Source organism: Babylonia areolata, chromosome 24 (assembly GCF_041734735.1).
Source record: "Babylonia areolata isolate BAREFJ2019XMU chromosome 24, ASM4173473v1, whole genome shotgun sequence".
NCBI classification, from domain to species: Eukaryota; Metazoa; Mollusca; class Gastropoda; order Neogastropoda; family Buccinidae; genus Babylonia; species Babylonia areolata.
The window spans coordinates 4,616,009-4,633,648 of NC_134899.1; the positions used below are offsets into that span (position 1 = coordinate 4,616,009).

A 17,640-nucleotide genomic window follows, 5' to 3' on the forward strand; every position below is an offset into this window, starting at 1 on the left:
TGCAAGTTCCTAATTCGGTGTACGTTTCTCTATCATTGATGTATGTACTAACTATGATTTTCTTTTTAGCTTATGTGCATATTTCTATGACATAAGTGTGTGTATCTGCAACATGAGTGTATTATGATATGTTGCTTTCAATAACATTTTGACCGTTGATCACTATAAACACGTACGCCCGTGTATGATCCTTGATAACGCATGCTTCTTACTTGTATGTTTCTACACCATTATGTATGTACTAACTTCACTCAGTGTATGTTTCTGTACCATTATGTATGTACTAACTTTACTTGGTGTATGTTTCTATACCATTATGTATGTACTAACTTCACTCAGTGAATGTTTCTATACCATTATGTATGTACTAACTTTACTCAGTGTATGTTTCTACACCATTATGTATGTACTAACTTTACTCAGTGTATGTTTCTACACCATTATGTATGTACTAACTTTACTCAGTGTATGTTTCTACACCATTATGTATGTACTAACTTTACTTTGTTTACACAAGTGAGTCAAAAATTAGAATGAAAGAGAGTCAAATTCACAACAGCGTCATCAAAATTACATTCGCCTGTACGAGAGAGAGAGAGAGAGAGAGAGAGAGAGAGAGAGAAGTGTATACAACTCAACTTAAAACAACTGAGCAATCTTCAGCATTTCCCATAAACGTGCTCACAGGTAAAATACACGGTATCGACGAACGAATCTAAAAACCTTATATATATATATATATATATATATATTGTGAGCACTAGAGTTCCAAATGTCGGGGTAAAAACTAATAAAGAAAAAAATAAGGAAGAATATAACATTGATGATGCAATACCAGTGATGATAATAATGTTGATGATAATAATGACGATGATGATATTGATAATAGTGAAGAAGAAGAAGAAGTATTCTTTATGAAAAAAATGATTTTAAAAAATCACTGCGTGACTTGGTGTACATTATGCTCGTACGTGCGTACGTGGTGATGACTAAAGAGGAAAACAGGCGGACAAACAGACAGAGAGACGGGGGCGGAGGGGGGAGGGGGGGCTCATAGCAACTCCTATCTTCCCACACCCCTCTCTCTCTCTCTCTCTCTCTCTCTCTCTCTCTCTCTGTGGGCAAAAATCACCACAAACAGCTACAAACTGCTTCGTTAGATTTGACATTTTCCCCCTCTAACCAGTGATGGAATCTGTTTCATTGATGGATGACTGCACGGAGTTACTGTAATGTGCTGGGTGACCCGCTGGTTGCTATCATTTTTGCTTCAAGGAAAGAACTTTGTTTTGTTTCAATATCTATTTTCATTCTCTTTTTTTTTCTAATGTTTTGTTATGCAATGGAAATATGTTGACGAATTCACCCATGTCATAAGGACTCGATGGCCAATGACATTAAAGTGTCAAAGAGAGAGGGAGAGTGCGCGCGCGCGCGTGTGTGTGTGTGTGAGTGAGTGAGTGAGTGTGTGTGTGTGTGTGTGTGTGTGTGTGTGTGTGTGTGTGTGTGTGTGTGTGTGTGTGCACGTGTAAGTGCGTGCTTGGGTACGTGAGTATGTATGAGTGCGTGTGCGAGTGTGAATACGTGCATAATTTGGATATGTAGGCCATAAGCGTTTGTCTGTTCGTCTGCCTGTCAGTCTGTTAATGTGCTCATATCTCAGTATCGTTCTCGTGTGTGTGTGTGTGTAAGGGACACATGACTGACGACTGAGTGACTGGGTACAAACACGCCGTCAGTATCAACATCAAGACAACGCTAAAGCTTCGTCAATTTCAGGTGACAACAACATGACCCGATCTCTCAGTATGGCAACAAATAAAGGATGTTGACACTGATAGCACAGAGAGAGAGACACAGAGAGAGACACAGAGAGAGACACTGATAGCACAGAGAGAGAGACACAGAGAGAGACACTGATAGCACAGAGAGAGAGACACAGAGAGAGACACAGAGAGAGACACAGAGAGAGAGACACAGAGAGAGACACAGAGAGAGACACAGAGAGAGACACAGAGAGAGACACACAGAGAGAGACACTGATAGCACAGAGAGAGAGACACAGAGAGAGAGACACTGATAGCACAGAGAGAGAGACACAGAGAGAGACACTGATAGCACAGAGAGAGACACACAGAGAGAACAGAGAGAGAGACACACAGAGAGACACACAGAGAGAGACACAGAGAGACACAGAGAGACACACAGAGAGAGACACAGAGAGACACAGAGAGAGAGACACAGAGAGACACAGAGAGAGAGACACAGAGAGAGACACAGAGAGAGAGACACAGAGAGAGAGACAGAGAGAGGGGGGAGATCTGTGATGAAAAGAGAAGAACGAACATGTGCGATCACATGTTTGCCTTTGTTCCGAGACCATCGTTGCAGAAGAAGGCAAAAAAGCTACAATACTCTTTCCCTTCTCTCTCTCTCTCTCTCTCTCTCTCTCTCTCTCTCTCTCTCTCTCGTCTGTACAGTCAATGACAGTAAAACATCAAAGCATCAACGTACTTCAGACACAGCTATTGTCCCAAAGCCTAAATTTCATTTATTTAAGATGAGTCTCTCATTTAATGGAAGCATATCTCTCTTGAAGACTAACATAGAAATATTTCTATTCAGTACTTTTGATTAACCTAATCGCGGTCTTTTGCAAATACTTGCTTGTACTCAGTCTACTAGTTGCCATGCCATGATGAATGAAAAGTGGAATGTAAGTGCGCGCGCGTGTGCATGTGGGCGTGAATATGTACGTATGTCTTTGTTAGCTTGTTTTATTATATGTATATATACATACATACTGTGCCTTTACTGTACCTAATTCTTTACCCATTAAAGATTCAATCAGTCAATCAATCAATCTTCTGTCTTCTGCGTGTGGAGTGGGCCATGACACTTCCATGTTCATTCGTAGATACCTACGTATGGGATTTTACCTCTACGACCTGTTTAACTTCGCTTTTAGGCAGCCATACTGCGTTTTCGGTGGGTACACCGCTGGGTGGTTTTGTGCTTTTAAGACAAGTGTAAATGGTAAAATCATCACAGAACTCTCTAAATACGTTTAAAACCCGTCTGCTTTATTCCTATAAGTGTTAGGGAGGAGGTGGTACATGCTGGCTGGGTAAACTTTATTTTCCTGAATAATATCGCTTATTTGCACGACATATATGATTTTTTGAACGAAAATTCTTCACATCAGGATTTTTGTGCTTCCTGAAGCAGGGAAATATGGCATATGTAAATGTTAGCCAAAAACCCCACATGATTTTGCGACTTAAAGGCGATTCCTTGCAAAAGAGCATTTTAGGGGTAGGGGAAGCAACTCGAGCAGTGTGACTCACCAAAGGGTCAAATGTTCATCCAAGTGCACAGAAATAATTCCTAGAAAACACCTGCAGGTCTCTGTATAAAAATGATTAAGAAAAGAGTGATATTTAAGTGGTGAAATAAAACGACAGGACAATTTTTCGTTAATTGGTTGAAGATTTGATAATAGGCCATGGGGGCTGGGGGGGGGGGGGTGCACGGTGACCCCCTCGGCGTTGCAGACTAATGTGGGTTTGTGCCTTATAAGTTGTAGCTATTGTTATTATCATTATCAGCATTATCACTGTTTTGCTTAAATTGTTTTATACTCTTCGTCACAATTGATTTTTCTGATTGAAATTCAGGCTGCTCTCCCCAGGGAGAGCACGTTGCTACAGTGCAGAGCCATCCCCATTTTGTTGCCCACAAGTGTATTTGTTTTCCTATCATGGAGGATTTTCCTACAGAAGAATTTTGCCAGGGATAACCCTTTTGTTGCCATGGGTTCTTTTACATGCACGAAGTGCATGATGCACACGGGGACCTCGGTTCATCGTCTCATCCAAATGACTAGCATCCAGGCCACCACTGAAGGTCTAGTGGAGAAGGGGAGAAAATACTGGCGATTGAGGGATTCGAACCTGTGCGCTCTGATTATCTCGTTTCCATAACAGCCACATTACCACTTGACCACTACCTCTCTCCATTTCTATCATTCTTCAAAGTTTGTGACACTAACATTAGGCCCATCCTATCATCATTATCACTCTGTATCATGCTTTCCTCTCTCCCCCTAGTTACTCCTCTTCTGTCTCTCATGTATACAATCATGTTACCAGCTAACAGTTTGTCATGTTGCAGCTGACCAATCGCATGCGACTATAAACCAATAAAGACCAGCCAGGAAGTCGTCACAAGGACTTCCTGTAGAACGGTGTATATTGATGGATACAGATGGCCGATGTTTCAAAAAAAAGCTGAGCTCCTTCAAGTTCAAGCACAAAATCAACGCCCTGATCACTCCACACTCCACGGAAAAAACCACAGCCACAAACAACTTGACATCATTTGTGCAGGGAACATCGAGTCTGTTTCTGTAGCTCAGTCGTTGTTGTTCTCATTTTCATAGAACAGGTGATTTCATCAGATTCCAGCTTTTGTTCGCTGTTTGAATCAGTTGAGCTTCATTTCCCGAAAGCTAAATTTTTCAGCTTGTGTATTTTTAAAGATTTGTATTCATCTGTTATACCCTTCTCCTTTATTTTAGCAGGCCAGTGCTGTGTTTTAAAGAATATGCAAGATATGTGCGATGTTTATTGTTGCTGTTATTGTAAGATTTGGGTTGGCAAAGGAAAATCTTCCCATGTGAAATTTGGGGTTCTTTTCCATGGGAGAATATGTCATTGACTTTTCTCCTCATTCTTGTTCTCCTTCCCCTTGTGTATATATGCTTATTCATTATCATAATTATTTTAAAGTTATTTTTATTTCATCTTCTTCCGCTTGAGACAACCCATTTACTGCCTCGGTTTCTATTACGTGCGTAAACTATATGTAGGACTGGAGTTTCCTCAGTTGACTAAACGAACATCTAGCACCGCCGGTCTAAAAATAGGGTGGATTTCCACTCCTATATTCAGATCAGTAGACTAGTGCACAGATTCACCGATCTAAAAACTGTGAACTAACGTTTCGTTAGTTAGACATGTTGTTCAGTGTCTAATGGTAGCGATGTCTCAAAATATGGTAAGGGAAATTTAGTGCAAACCTGAAAACAAAAGAAAAGAGAAAAGAAAAACGTCAAAATCAGCAAAAATAAAATAACACAAAAAAAAAACAAAAGCACAAAGCAAAGCAAAAACCCAAGAGAAAAAGAAGAAGAAAAAAAAGACACAACATGTGTGTGTGTGTGTGTGTGTGTAGAGGAAACATATGACCCGCTGAGCTATAAATAGATCTGTTTCAGACTCATATCAGTGATGCGAACACGGGCGTGTAGTTGAACGTTCCCCCCTTCGTCCCCCCCCCCCTGCCCCACCGTACTCCCGCCTCATCTCCCCCACACCCCGAAGGCAAAGTGAGCAAATGCGAGTCAGGTTATTGTATTGTATTGTTCAAGTTGCTACACAATATCCCCTCGCCCCACTCCCCACAAGTCCTGTCTCCTTTCAGTTACACAACGGTCAGTTGAACGTGTGTGGTGTGTGATGCGTGTACCGGGTGTGTGGTGAGTGTGGTGTGTACCGGGTGTGTGGTGTGTGTGGTGTGTACCGGGTGTGTGGTGTGTGGAGAGAGCCAAGAGAGAGAGAGGGGGGGCCCTGAAGGAGAGACGGAGGAAAGACTTTTGAGTGACACGAAAGCTACAATTGTAGGAGTCTGTTGTCTTTCACTTCAGATTCAGTTTCCATCGCCAGTGCCTTTCTTTGTGCTACAAGTGAGTAATGGTGGTGTTTCATACTTTAACTGATCTTTCACCTGGTTTATGTCATGTGTTTTATTATTAACAGCAGTTGTAGGGATTGTAGAATAAATGAGACCGGCATCCGTCCGTCTCAGGAGGCAATGGAAAACTGAACGCTCCGGGTGGTGACTGATACAGCGTCGGGTGTTGCTGGACTGGATGGTAGCGGTACAGAGGTGAACCTCTTCCTCTGATCTGACATGCCGTAGTAGTGGTAGTAGTAGTAGCAGTAGTAGTAGAAGTACTAGTAGTCGTCGTGGTCGCCGTAGTGGTACTAGCAGTAGTCACACTAGTACAGGTAGTTGCTGTTTTCCCATGATCGAACTGTTCAGCTATTGGCTTTATGAATCCAGTGTACACGCTGTTCGAGTTCCACGGTGTGAACACCAACTTTGTTCACTGTCTCGTGGGGGAGACGGGAGTGAGACGAATAGCACAACAGCACAACAGAACAACTGTTGCTGCTGCTGCTACTTGTAGTGGGTTATTGTTAAAGGTTGTGGTTGTTCTTTGTTAGTTTGTGAAAGTTTACAGCTGTTGCAGTTACTACTTTTACTACACCTCTTGTCATTATTACTTTGTAATGGTTTAGTCTTCCAGTTTTTGACCAGAATCATAGGTCTGCTTGCCCTCCCACCCCCACCCCTCGCTCCCATTCTGCCTGCCGAAAGCAGGTGTTCTAAGATTTCCACAGGTGCTCGTCAAATGATTTTTTTCTCTGTGTATTAATTTGAGTTATGTGAGTTTAAAAACAACATTGGCATTATTTTTTCAAAGTGGTTTCTGCTGTGTACATTAGTGTTGACAGTGGTTGCTGCTGTGTTCTTCGAGCAAGGGAGTTCAGTGATATTGTGTAGTTGGGAGATAGCAGTTTTGTCCCTTCGTTTACAGTGTAAATTGTGTGATACCTAGATAACAGGTGTTGTGACAGAATGGTAAATACACTGGACTATTAGTGGTCGGGGTCACGACGTATAATGGTGGACAAAGCCTATCGCCACACAACTGAAGCCACGCAGCCGCCATGTTGCTTAGCCCGGAGGTCGGACGCTGACAGTGCAGTAAATGTGTGTGTGCGTGTGTGTGTGTGTTCTGCAAGCTGAAGTCAATTAACAAAGGACTGTCCACCACATAACAAACCTGTTTATGACTTCCCGTCTTATCTCAGTCTTTGATCATGGCGACGTCGAAGCCACCGGTGGGGCTGGGAGAGGGGGCCGCGTTCCAAACCTGTTTATGACTTCCCTTATCTCTTTGATTATGGTGGCCTCGAAAACACCTCTGCCTGTGTGTGTGTGTGTGTGTGTGTGTGTGTGTGTGTGTTTGGGCCCCACCTTAACTACATCATATCGAACTCTGGACCGAGCGAATTAAAATATACACAAATTCACTGTCCCTATGACCTCAAAAGACTATGGTGTCTTTGAACCTAACAGTTTCACGGATATCTTCCAAGTTGACGTGAAAGAGATAAAGCCGTCTGTTGATCCCTATATTCAGTTCATACCTTGCATTCAGTTCTAAAATGCACGCGATCTTGTACGCGCACAGGCACACACACACACAGATATATATATATATATATATATATATATATATATATATATATATATATACACGCATACGCATGCACACATACACACATACCCATGCACACACGCACTCACATATAAACGCACACACATACACACATACGCATACGCATACATATGAATGCACACATATGCACATACATACGCGCGCGTGCACACACACACACACACACACACACACACATTCAAACGCACACGCGCATACGCACACACATACACACATCATACACACACACATTACACATCTGATATCACTTTAAAAAACTGAAAAGACATTAACTTAAAGAAAACATATGCACACACACACACACACACACACACACACACACACACACACACACACACACACACACACTGTCCGACGCTGAATGGCCCCTAAGATTAAGGACGATAAAACAAGGAATTATCATGATCCTTCTCTTCACCAAACGAAAGCTTTCCTCCTGACGATATCTTTTGTTTGCACAGCAGATGTACTTTGAACCCATCAGAACTCAACTCTGACGTGAGGAGTTTCAATAATTCGCTATTCACATCACGTCGACGGCTGAGTGATTTGATGTCTACAGGGGTATTATTAATCTGTCAACATCGAGTAAAACATAGATGTGTGCATACACGTGAATGACACCTGACTGAACGAGACAGGGAACTACGAGACAGGATAACAAAATAAATGATGAGTGCCCTAAGGCAGCTGACAGTGGCCTCTTCGCAGGTGTAGCCTGTGGCACAGATAACACTTTGTAAAACGTTTGGAGTTCAGTCTCTAACTGAAGATGGGCGTTATATACTACTACTAATACTACTGCTAGTCTATAAGGAACACACACACACACACACACACACACAACACACACACACATACACACACGTAGATGCATGCACGCGCACGCGTTTACACACACACACACACACACACACACACACACAAACAAAGGAACAGACACATATATAGATATACACACACGTGCGCGCGTGCACACACACTATATTAACCGGGATTTTTACTCCACCACCTTCACTAAACCCGGTGGTCTGGAGGCTCAACGTTCAGATGAGATGATAAACCGAGGTTCCGCGTGCACATCGCGCTCGCACGTAAAATAACCCGCGGCAATAAGAGAGTTGTCTTTGACAAACGTCTGTAATAAAAGCCACCTTGATAGTAAAACACAAACACTTGAGTCAGAAAAAAATGAAAGAAAAATAATAAAGGGTAGCGACGGATTATGGCGACCTGTCTGCCTGAGTTGGGCAGTTCGCATTCCTTCACAGAATAATCTTTTGAAGCTGGCGTAATTTGTAGTATAGTATATTATAGTATGGTATGGTATCGAACCATAGGCCTCCGTCAGACAATGTTGGCCATGGACAAATCCTAGTTCATGTCTGGCCTCCTGGTACAGCGCTGCCTGTGGCTGAACAGGCCGATGTGTAAATGACCAGTCTCTGTCACACGTCACGTAGTATTGTACATCGTCCAAAATGATAGAATATAATATAACATAATATAATAAATGAAGATTAGTTTCTAATGCATTTATTATGTATTTCCCCCCCAAAACTGATCACTTCCTTTATCCATCAAAACAGAACATGGACTCAACAGAAACCTCCCCCCTGGTGACCGTCACGGCGGAGACGTCGTACAAAAGCGTCACCATCTCCATGCCAACGGCGGCGGAAGAAGACAGTGACGCCATTGTCATGGACAGTGCAAATTCCGCGCAACCCTCCACTTCCACCGTCAGTAATGGTGGTGGTGACGGTGACGGTGATGGGGATGGTGACGGTGGTGATGGCCCCAGTGGAGGAGCGAGACAGAGGAAGAAGAAGAAGAAGAAGGTGTCACACATGGGGTGAGATGATAATGATGATGACGATGATGATGACAATGATAATGTATAATAATCACAGCAATAATGATAATAGCAACAACAACAAAACAACAGTACTACTACAACTATTACTATTACCACTACTAGTACTACTAATGGCAACAACAACAATGCAATAACAACAAAAATATGATAATAACGATGATAACGATGATTATAATAATTATGATAACATTACTCTACTACTACCACTACTACTACTACTACTACTACTACTACTACTACTACTTGGCATTTAAAATGTGCTATACCTCATTAGCACTGGGTCCAAGAGCACTAACAATCAACATCGCTTTGGAGAAAATTGGTTACAATAATTTGCACACATGCAGCTGGGTCTAAGACTTAACGAATAACGTCAAGCCAAGTCTAATATGTCCGTGAAAAAGCACGCGCGCGCGCACACACACACACACACACACACACACACACACACACATATACATACATGCACGCCACGCCACGCCACACGCCAACACCAAGACATCCATGAAAGCATATTTGTACCTGTAGATCATGTGTTTTGAGGCCAGATTTCAGCTGAGTTGATGAGGAATGAATGAACGAACCTTAATTGTTGATTGACACAATAGAACTTTTAAACAAAGGTGAGCAAATCCCACGGGTAGAAGATATTTAACGTGTTTGCAACGTGAAATCTCATCTAGAACTAATTTTATACACGTATGGCAAACGCATAACTGATGGCCAGCCCTGGCTTCATTGTATGTATCATATGCACTCTCTTTCTTTGTCTGTCTGTGTCTTCAGTGTATTCTGCTTACGGTAAGGTAACATTGTGTTCATTATCTATTGATTTCGTACTTGAATTGTTTCATCGAATATTCTGTTAACTTCCACCATTGTGTTTGAAACATGTGTTACATGAAGGAGCTCCCTTCCTGGGAGTTAACAAAAACAAACGTCAACATATGTGCTTCTGACACAACAAAAGGAGAATCTCCACATATAATAGCAGCATCTGTCAGAATTGAATTGGAAGAAAATTTTGATTATCATTTAAAAGTTTACACTGATGGCTCGGTCCTGGATGATAGCAGTGCAGGATCTGCTTTTGTCATTCCTGACCTAAAAACAGAAAAATCATATTATTTAGGTATGGGACATTCAATTTTTACAGCTGAATTGGTGGCCATCCTTATGGCTTTAAATCATCTTGTTGATATACCAATCATAGTAGGTAATATCCTATTTTGTGTTATTCTCAATCTGTTTTAAAAAGTTTGCTCCTTTTTGAGAATAATCAAAGAGAAGATTTATTGTTTGAAATTAAGTATTTATTGCACTCCCTATTTGTGAAGGGTACAAATGTTGATTTTTGTTGGATACCATCCCACACTGGATTCCTTTATAACAACCAAGCAGACAGGGCAGCAAAAAGGGGAGCAAAAAATCATATAGATAGTATAAAAGTATATTGCCCATTGTCATACAAGGAAATAAGCAATGTACTAGAAAGAGACTTTTATAGGTGCTTGAATTCAACAAGTCTAAAACCTCGTCAGTTGACTTTCTCAGACTTTGGTCCGATTCGCATACCAATTCTGAGTTTAGCTCTCAGACTATTATCAAATTCATTACGGACCAAGTATTGTTCTAATGTCAAGTGCACATGCTTTAGTAACCTGACAATTGAGCATATAATTTTTGACTGTAGCTTGATGAAGCCTTATGTACACGAAAGTGTATCTTCACAAGTGACTGAGAACTTTGATGTTTTTGACTTTTTGCATTCATTATCAGTTGTTTCGCTTGTCAGTTTAATGACTTCTCTTTTACGAAGTCCTTTAAGTAATTTCCTGTAATTGTATTTATAAAAAAAAAATTCTGTTTTTTTTTCAAATTTCACCCACATTTCACCCTCATTTGCTCAGTTTCCCCCAACCCTCCAATCGTTCACATCTCCCACCCCTTCTAACCGATAATACTCAAATGTTTTCATAAACACTTTAACAAAATGTCTTCACATCACCGATATGTGTGACGGGACATTAAACAAAATTCCTCCATGAAGAAGTTCCGCATTAGCAGAAAACTTATTTTTGCACACGTTCATTATAAATATTATCATTACTTAGAATAAATATTATCATAAGTCATAATTCAACTACCGTGTCTATGACTGTCAGTGACGTGAGGGCCGTGATGACGCTGTTGAAGGGCAACATGGGCACGGGGATCCTGGCCATGCCTTATGCCATGTACTGTGCTGGACTGGTGGTACGTTCCTCTGTCTGTGTCTGTCTGTCTGTACTGCCTCGCCGTGTGACTCTGAACAGAGAGAGGGAGGGAGGGAGAGGGGGGTAGAAGGAAGAAAGAGAGAAAAAGGAGAGAGGGAGAGAGATAGATGTGGGAGGTGTGCGTGGGGGGGTGTAGGGGGTAGAAAGAGAGAGGAGGGAGAGAGAGAGGTAGATGGAGAGAAAGATGGAGAGAGAGAAGGAGGGAGAGAGGAGAGAGAGAGAAGAAGAAGGAGAGATAGGGACAGAGAGAGAGATCCGACATTGGGGGAGAGAGAGAGAGGAGAGGGAGATATTGAGAGAGGAACACAGAGAAAGAGAGAGAGGCAAGATAGGGAGAGAGGGGGGACCCAGAGTGAGAGAGAGAGAGAGAGAGAGAGAGAGAGGGAGGGAGAGAGGGGAAAGAGAGGAGAGAGAGATTGAGAGAGAGAGTTCTTTTCTTCTTTTAGTGTGTGTGTGTGTGTGTGTGTGTGTGTGTGTGTGTGTGTGCTGCTCATCACAGCGGTATTTTCTCCCCACATTATTTGTTTATGTATAATACCTATTTTCCACAGCTACGTGATAGTATACAAAAACTGCTTTTACTACTTGTACGCGTGTGCATATTTTATCACTGGTCAGCAAATTATATATATATATATATATATATATATATATATATAATAGCCAGTCGTTGTCGACTATGACCATCAGAACAGCAGAGGAGGCAACTGCTGTTCCGACTATTTGGGCTAGAATTTGATTATAGTGGAGAGTGTCTTGACCAAGTTACACCCCCACTCTCTCGGCCAAGAGGGTTTTAGGACAGTCGGCGTTGGGATGGTTCCCAAAGGCCAACTAGCCCACAAGGCTGCAGCACTAAGAGCCAGTGCAATTTTGCCTCCTAGTTTGAGAGTCATAGTCCTTCACAAAAGACTAAGCTGTAAATGATTTCCCATTGACTGGAGAAACCATTGATAATACAGCTCTCACTTTGCTGTTAGCCCAAATGTAAACTTATGTCAATCTGTGAGATAAGCTCAGTGTTGGGCCTTTAAATTAAAATTAGATATATACAATATTAGATATATACAAGGACCTATTTTTCATACTTGCACGTGTACATATTTTTCACCACCACATGGAATGTACTAGGCATATTTGTATTAACTGAACGTGTATGGCTTTTTTACTGCCATTAAATATCGGACTGTAGTTACTCGAACATCTACAGGTTTTCACTAAATACTTTCTTCTCTCATTCATCCATGTAACTATTCCTGCATTCACCAATCAAAATTGTTTTCTTTGTGGTCATTATACAGATTTACATGCCAATGGACATTAAATGAGAAAAGTGTTATGGAAACATTATGAAGTAACAATATGATCAATGGCATTTCTTCCTACGATTATGGAAAGAAAGTCTTATATTAAGAAGACACAGGTTATGTGGCCGATGTTTTCAAAGTTAGATAATCATGTTGCCAAGTTCATTTTGTGTTAATAAAAAAAAAATCAATGATAATGATAGTGTTTTGTTATATTGTGACTTTCATTGAAATACAGTAATGCTGACTGCACATCACATGCGTAATACATAACAACAAAAAAATATTTTACACAAAAGCCCAATCACCTGTAAATATCTCCAAAACCATCCAGTGCGAACAACGTACAGTCACCCTAACCAAACAGTGAACTAAAACAGCCATTATCATCCACGCAATCATAATACTAAGCAACCATGCAATCAAAGTCAGACGAATGCACACACACACACACACACACACACACACACACACACGTGCACACACACATTATATATATATATATATATATATGTTGCGCACGAGAGAGAGTTACATACATGCTCACATATACATGTATACATGTGTAGACACAAACGGATTCATACTGTAAATATGCATGCATGAATAAAACGAAAACAAAAGAAATGAGAGTATTGTTTTTTGTTGTTTTTCCAGGTGGGCCCACTGCTGACGTTCCTAATGGGGTGCATCGCTTTGTTGTGCATGCACTTCTTGGCGCGGTCCGCACGTGCACAACGTGAAAGGTGAGGAATGTAGGGATGGTGGGAGTGGGATGGTGAGGGTAATCCATGGCCCCATTGACAGCTGACTATCAAACCACCAGTATTCTGAAGTTTATCTGATCTCAGTCACTGCTAAACACTGCTGTGAATCGTGCTTATACCATGGGTTGTTCTGGTGTTGAGAGCTAAATGAGTAAAGACATTTTTTTTTAATTCAGACAAGAGTAGACCTACTTTAGTCACTTACCAACCCGTTTTGTCATTAACTGAAAAATCAGTTTGTTGGAAAATGTATACTGTGTACGTGTATCAAAATGTTTTCTTTCAATTCTCGTGACTGGTAGTGAAAATTGAAAACAACGAATTTCACCAACGCTAATGTGTTGCTTTGAATAATCAATAATGGTAGGAACGCTTGCTGAAAAAAAAGCAAAGGCAAATCCCAGCTTCTTTAACACTACTTATTTTCATTTTCTCAGCTGACGAGAAGTATTTATCAAAGACAGGACTTTATATCAATATGTTATACCCATGGTATACATACATATGGATGAACCGTGACTTTTAAGATATTCATGAAATTTATTATAAATGAATATATGGGTTATGCAAAAGTAAGGTATTGCTCTTTTTCTTTTGCTCCAGTAGATGTGTGGTACAGCGGACATGGATCTGTCCGCACGATCTGACACTTCGCTGAAACTGTTCTCATTTATTTTTTCTCTAATGGACACAAACTGTTGAAACCAAATGTATAAAAATTCACTGAAAGAAATGCAGAACATACTTAACACATTCATATAATGTTTTATATACATGGTAGTGGAACTGTATCATGTCCTTTCTTTTCCTCATTTTTCATATCAAGTTTGAGTTGCTTTAGCAGAGGAAGTGTCATTGACTCCGTTTGGAGTTACCGTTCAGCGTTGTGTTTGTGCACGGTCATTATTAAGTCTAGTGTTGCCATTGACGCCTTTACCCATTACCGCTATGTTTGTGTATGGTCACTTTTTTTTTAATTGTTCATTTATTTACTAATATTATTTATTTATCTATTTATATATTTTTGTATGTATGTATGTACTTCTTATACATCTAAACGTTGGTGTTGCAGAGCAAAGGCGGAGGGGGAAGAGGATGTGGTGATGAACTACTCCAACTTGACCTACTGGGCCCTGAGGACCTATCACCCTGCCCTCAGGGGATGGCCCGCCAAGTGGGGACGGTAAGGGAGATTACCTGTGACCTCCTTCAAGATAAACAAACAAAAAAGTAACAACTGATAGGATATCTCGGGGAGACATGGATGGATACCCATGCCTTTTTTATAGAATGGTACAAGGCCATTGGGTTGGAACATATCGATAAAGGTTCTGGTGGTGGTCCTGAGATTGACCACAATAAAGCTTAATTAATCAAACAAAATAAGTAACTGCTCAGTGTTTGCACACTGTGGAGTGTCTTCCGTTCTTAGAAGTGGTGTAGCTTGTTATGTGCGGAATCTGATTGGTTTGGAAAGTTTTCTTGTTTAATGCTTTGTATCTTTTGAATTTGCACACATATAAAGTTGATGAGAAACACAAAGTGGTGTTGCATAGAACTTGTGTTTTCCCACAGGTGAAAGAGCTGATGCACTTGTGTGGTTTTGATCTATCCGCCTGTCTCAATCACATGTTGCCAGTCATCAAACGTTCATCTATGTCTGTGTTGCAGATTCTTCGTGAACGCGCTGTTGATGATGTCCCAGTTGGGATTCTGCAGCGTGTATATAGTGTTTATTGCGGCCAACATCAGAGACGTAAGTGAGAAAGATAGCCTGCAGTGCCTTTTTTTCTTTCTTCACTGCTGTCTCCTTTTTCTGCCTTCCCAGTCCATTCCCCTATCATTTTTTGAGCATGACTTGGCATTTTTGACTCACTTGTGTAAACAAAGTGAGTCCATGTTATAACCTGGTGTTTGTGTGCGTGTGTGTGTGTGTGTGTGTGTGTGTGTGTGTGTGTGTGTGTCTTTATGTGTCTGTGTGTCGGTGGTAAACTTTAACATTGCCATTTTCTCTGGAAAAACTGTGTACGTCGATACCAAATTTGGCTTAAAAATTGTAGGAAAAAATTCTTCACAGGAATACCAATGACAGGTAGTAAGACACCCGAATTAAGCCATGTTTCCCGTATCATTAACGGTTTATTTCGTTGAGACTATTTCCGGGATTCCAAAAACACCATATTACCGCATCTCAGTTGCAGTAAGGTGATGCTTTGTAAGAAGACTTCACGAACTCGTTTTTCCTGTTCGCAATTAAATGGAAAGAAATACAAATTCTGGACAGAACACATACAGTGACAGACAACATCATCGACGTGTTTACTGCTTATGAATATTTTAAAGCGGATACTCAATTAACTAGAATCAACATAAAAGAGAAATTGTCGTACTTTCTCGGCGAGTTTAACTAAACTTGTACATCTTATCTAAATCTAGAGAAAACGGCTAAATGTTGCGGTGTGATTGCGACGATGGCAACGTCTCCTCTACCGCGGACTTTAAAGAATTGACAATACCTCAGATGCACCAAACAGCATGACTTAAGTAACGTTATCACTTCCAAAACCGCAATCGATTTATCGGCCATAAAAAAGCATGCTTATATATCAATTCTGGAGATATGGGCGTATGTGTGTGTGCTTGTACAAGTAAGTGTTCATCTCTGTGAGTGTGTGTTTGCGTGTGTGTGTGTGTGTGTGTGTGTGTGTGTGTCGTGGAAGCTACGATACGTAGACTAGAAATGAGTGTGTGGAGGAGGGGGGTGGAGGAGGTGCAAGGTAATGTGTGTGTGTGTGTGTTGGAGCTCATGTACGTTTATATGTATTTGACTGTACTTTCATATCTGTGAAACTGCATGTTTGGTGCATTTCTGTTATGCATGTGTGGGTGTATGTGTGAATGTGTGTCTTCATATTTTACATTTATTCGCTTATTTATCACCATTGTTGTCTTATTTATTTATTTATTTATTTATTTATTTTTTATTATTATCATTTTATTAGTATTACTATTATTATTACTACTACCTTTTTCTATATTATAATTATTATTTATTTATTTATTTATGTAAGCTTATCTATTATTTATTCCCCCGTGGTTTTTTTTTTTTTTTTTTTCTCAAGGCCTGACTAAGCGCGTTGGGTTACGCTGCTGGTCAGGCATCTGCTTGGCAGATGTGGTGTAGCGTATATGGTTTGTCCGAACGCAGTGACGCCTCCTTGAGCTACTGAAACTGAAACTGAAACTGGAACGTCATTGATAGAACGGCAATAGTGAAGTAACTAAGACAATTGCTTCCCACCTGCACATGCAAGGTTCGAATCTGCGCTCAGGCTTTTTTGTTTGTTTGTTTGTTTGTTTTGTTTTTGTTTTGACACGAAGCTTTATAATAACAAATACAGAACACATTTTAACGATTATATTTATTAAAAGATTGTGTGTGTGTGTGTGTGTGTGTGTGTGTGTGTGTGTGTGTGTGTCACAAGTGAGTCTTGAAGGCCTTGCCTTTCTTGTTTTTCTCTTTTCTGTAGTTTTGTTCTGGCGATTGGGTAGTGACATTGTAAACACTGGGATGGGCACTAGCAGTGTTATTTGCCTATTATGTCCTTTTTGTGTACTTTTTGTTTGGCTTTGAAGTGTTGTTTTTGTTTTTTTCCTTTATTACAATTTCTTTTTGTAATCTGGGGATGATGAATTAAGTGGAATGGCTGACGTCCTCAGCACGGCCTGATCTTTGAATAGTTAAGAAAATGTCATAAGCTGTGTTTTGTATGCTTATGTTAAGTTTTCCTGTGTATGTGACAGTTTTCTGTTGACAGCAGTTGGACATTTGTGTTGATGGGTAGTCCTGATAATTCTGACCCTGTGCGTTCGAACTACAACAGTAATCATTATGATAGATTGTTGTTGCAGGCAGTGGTAGTGCAGACATCTGTGGACTTTCCTATGTGGAAATACCAGCTGATGGTGGCCGCACCTCTGCTGATCTACAGCCAGTTCAGGGGTCTGGACAAAATGTCGCCCTGCTCCGCCATCGCCA

At 40.7% G+C, this 17,640-nt stretch overlaps 1 protein-coding gene across 1 annotated transcript in view; it reads left to right on the forward strand.

Moving 5' to 3' along the window:
* Positions 1 to 11,405: 11,405 nt before the first annotated feature.
* The window catches only part of LOC143299138 (neutral amino acid uniporter 4-like), a 9,407-nt gene continuing 3,172 nt past the window's right edge, over positions 11,406 to 17,640 (forward strand). Inside the window, exons 1-5 of the mRNA XM_076612266.1 lie at positions 11,406 to 11,507; positions 13,492 to 13,580; positions 14,674 to 14,784; positions 15,273 to 15,357; positions 17,406 to 17,640. The exon at positions 17,406 to 17,640 is cut by the window's right edge and continues 18 nt beyond it. Coding sequence (XP_076468381.1) covers positions 11,406 to 11,507; positions 13,492 to 13,580; positions 14,674 to 14,784; positions 15,273 to 15,357; positions 17,406 to 17,640 — 622 coding nt within the window. The remainder of the gene's footprint in view (positions 11,508 to 13,491; positions 13,581 to 14,673; positions 14,785 to 15,272; positions 15,358 to 17,405) is intronic.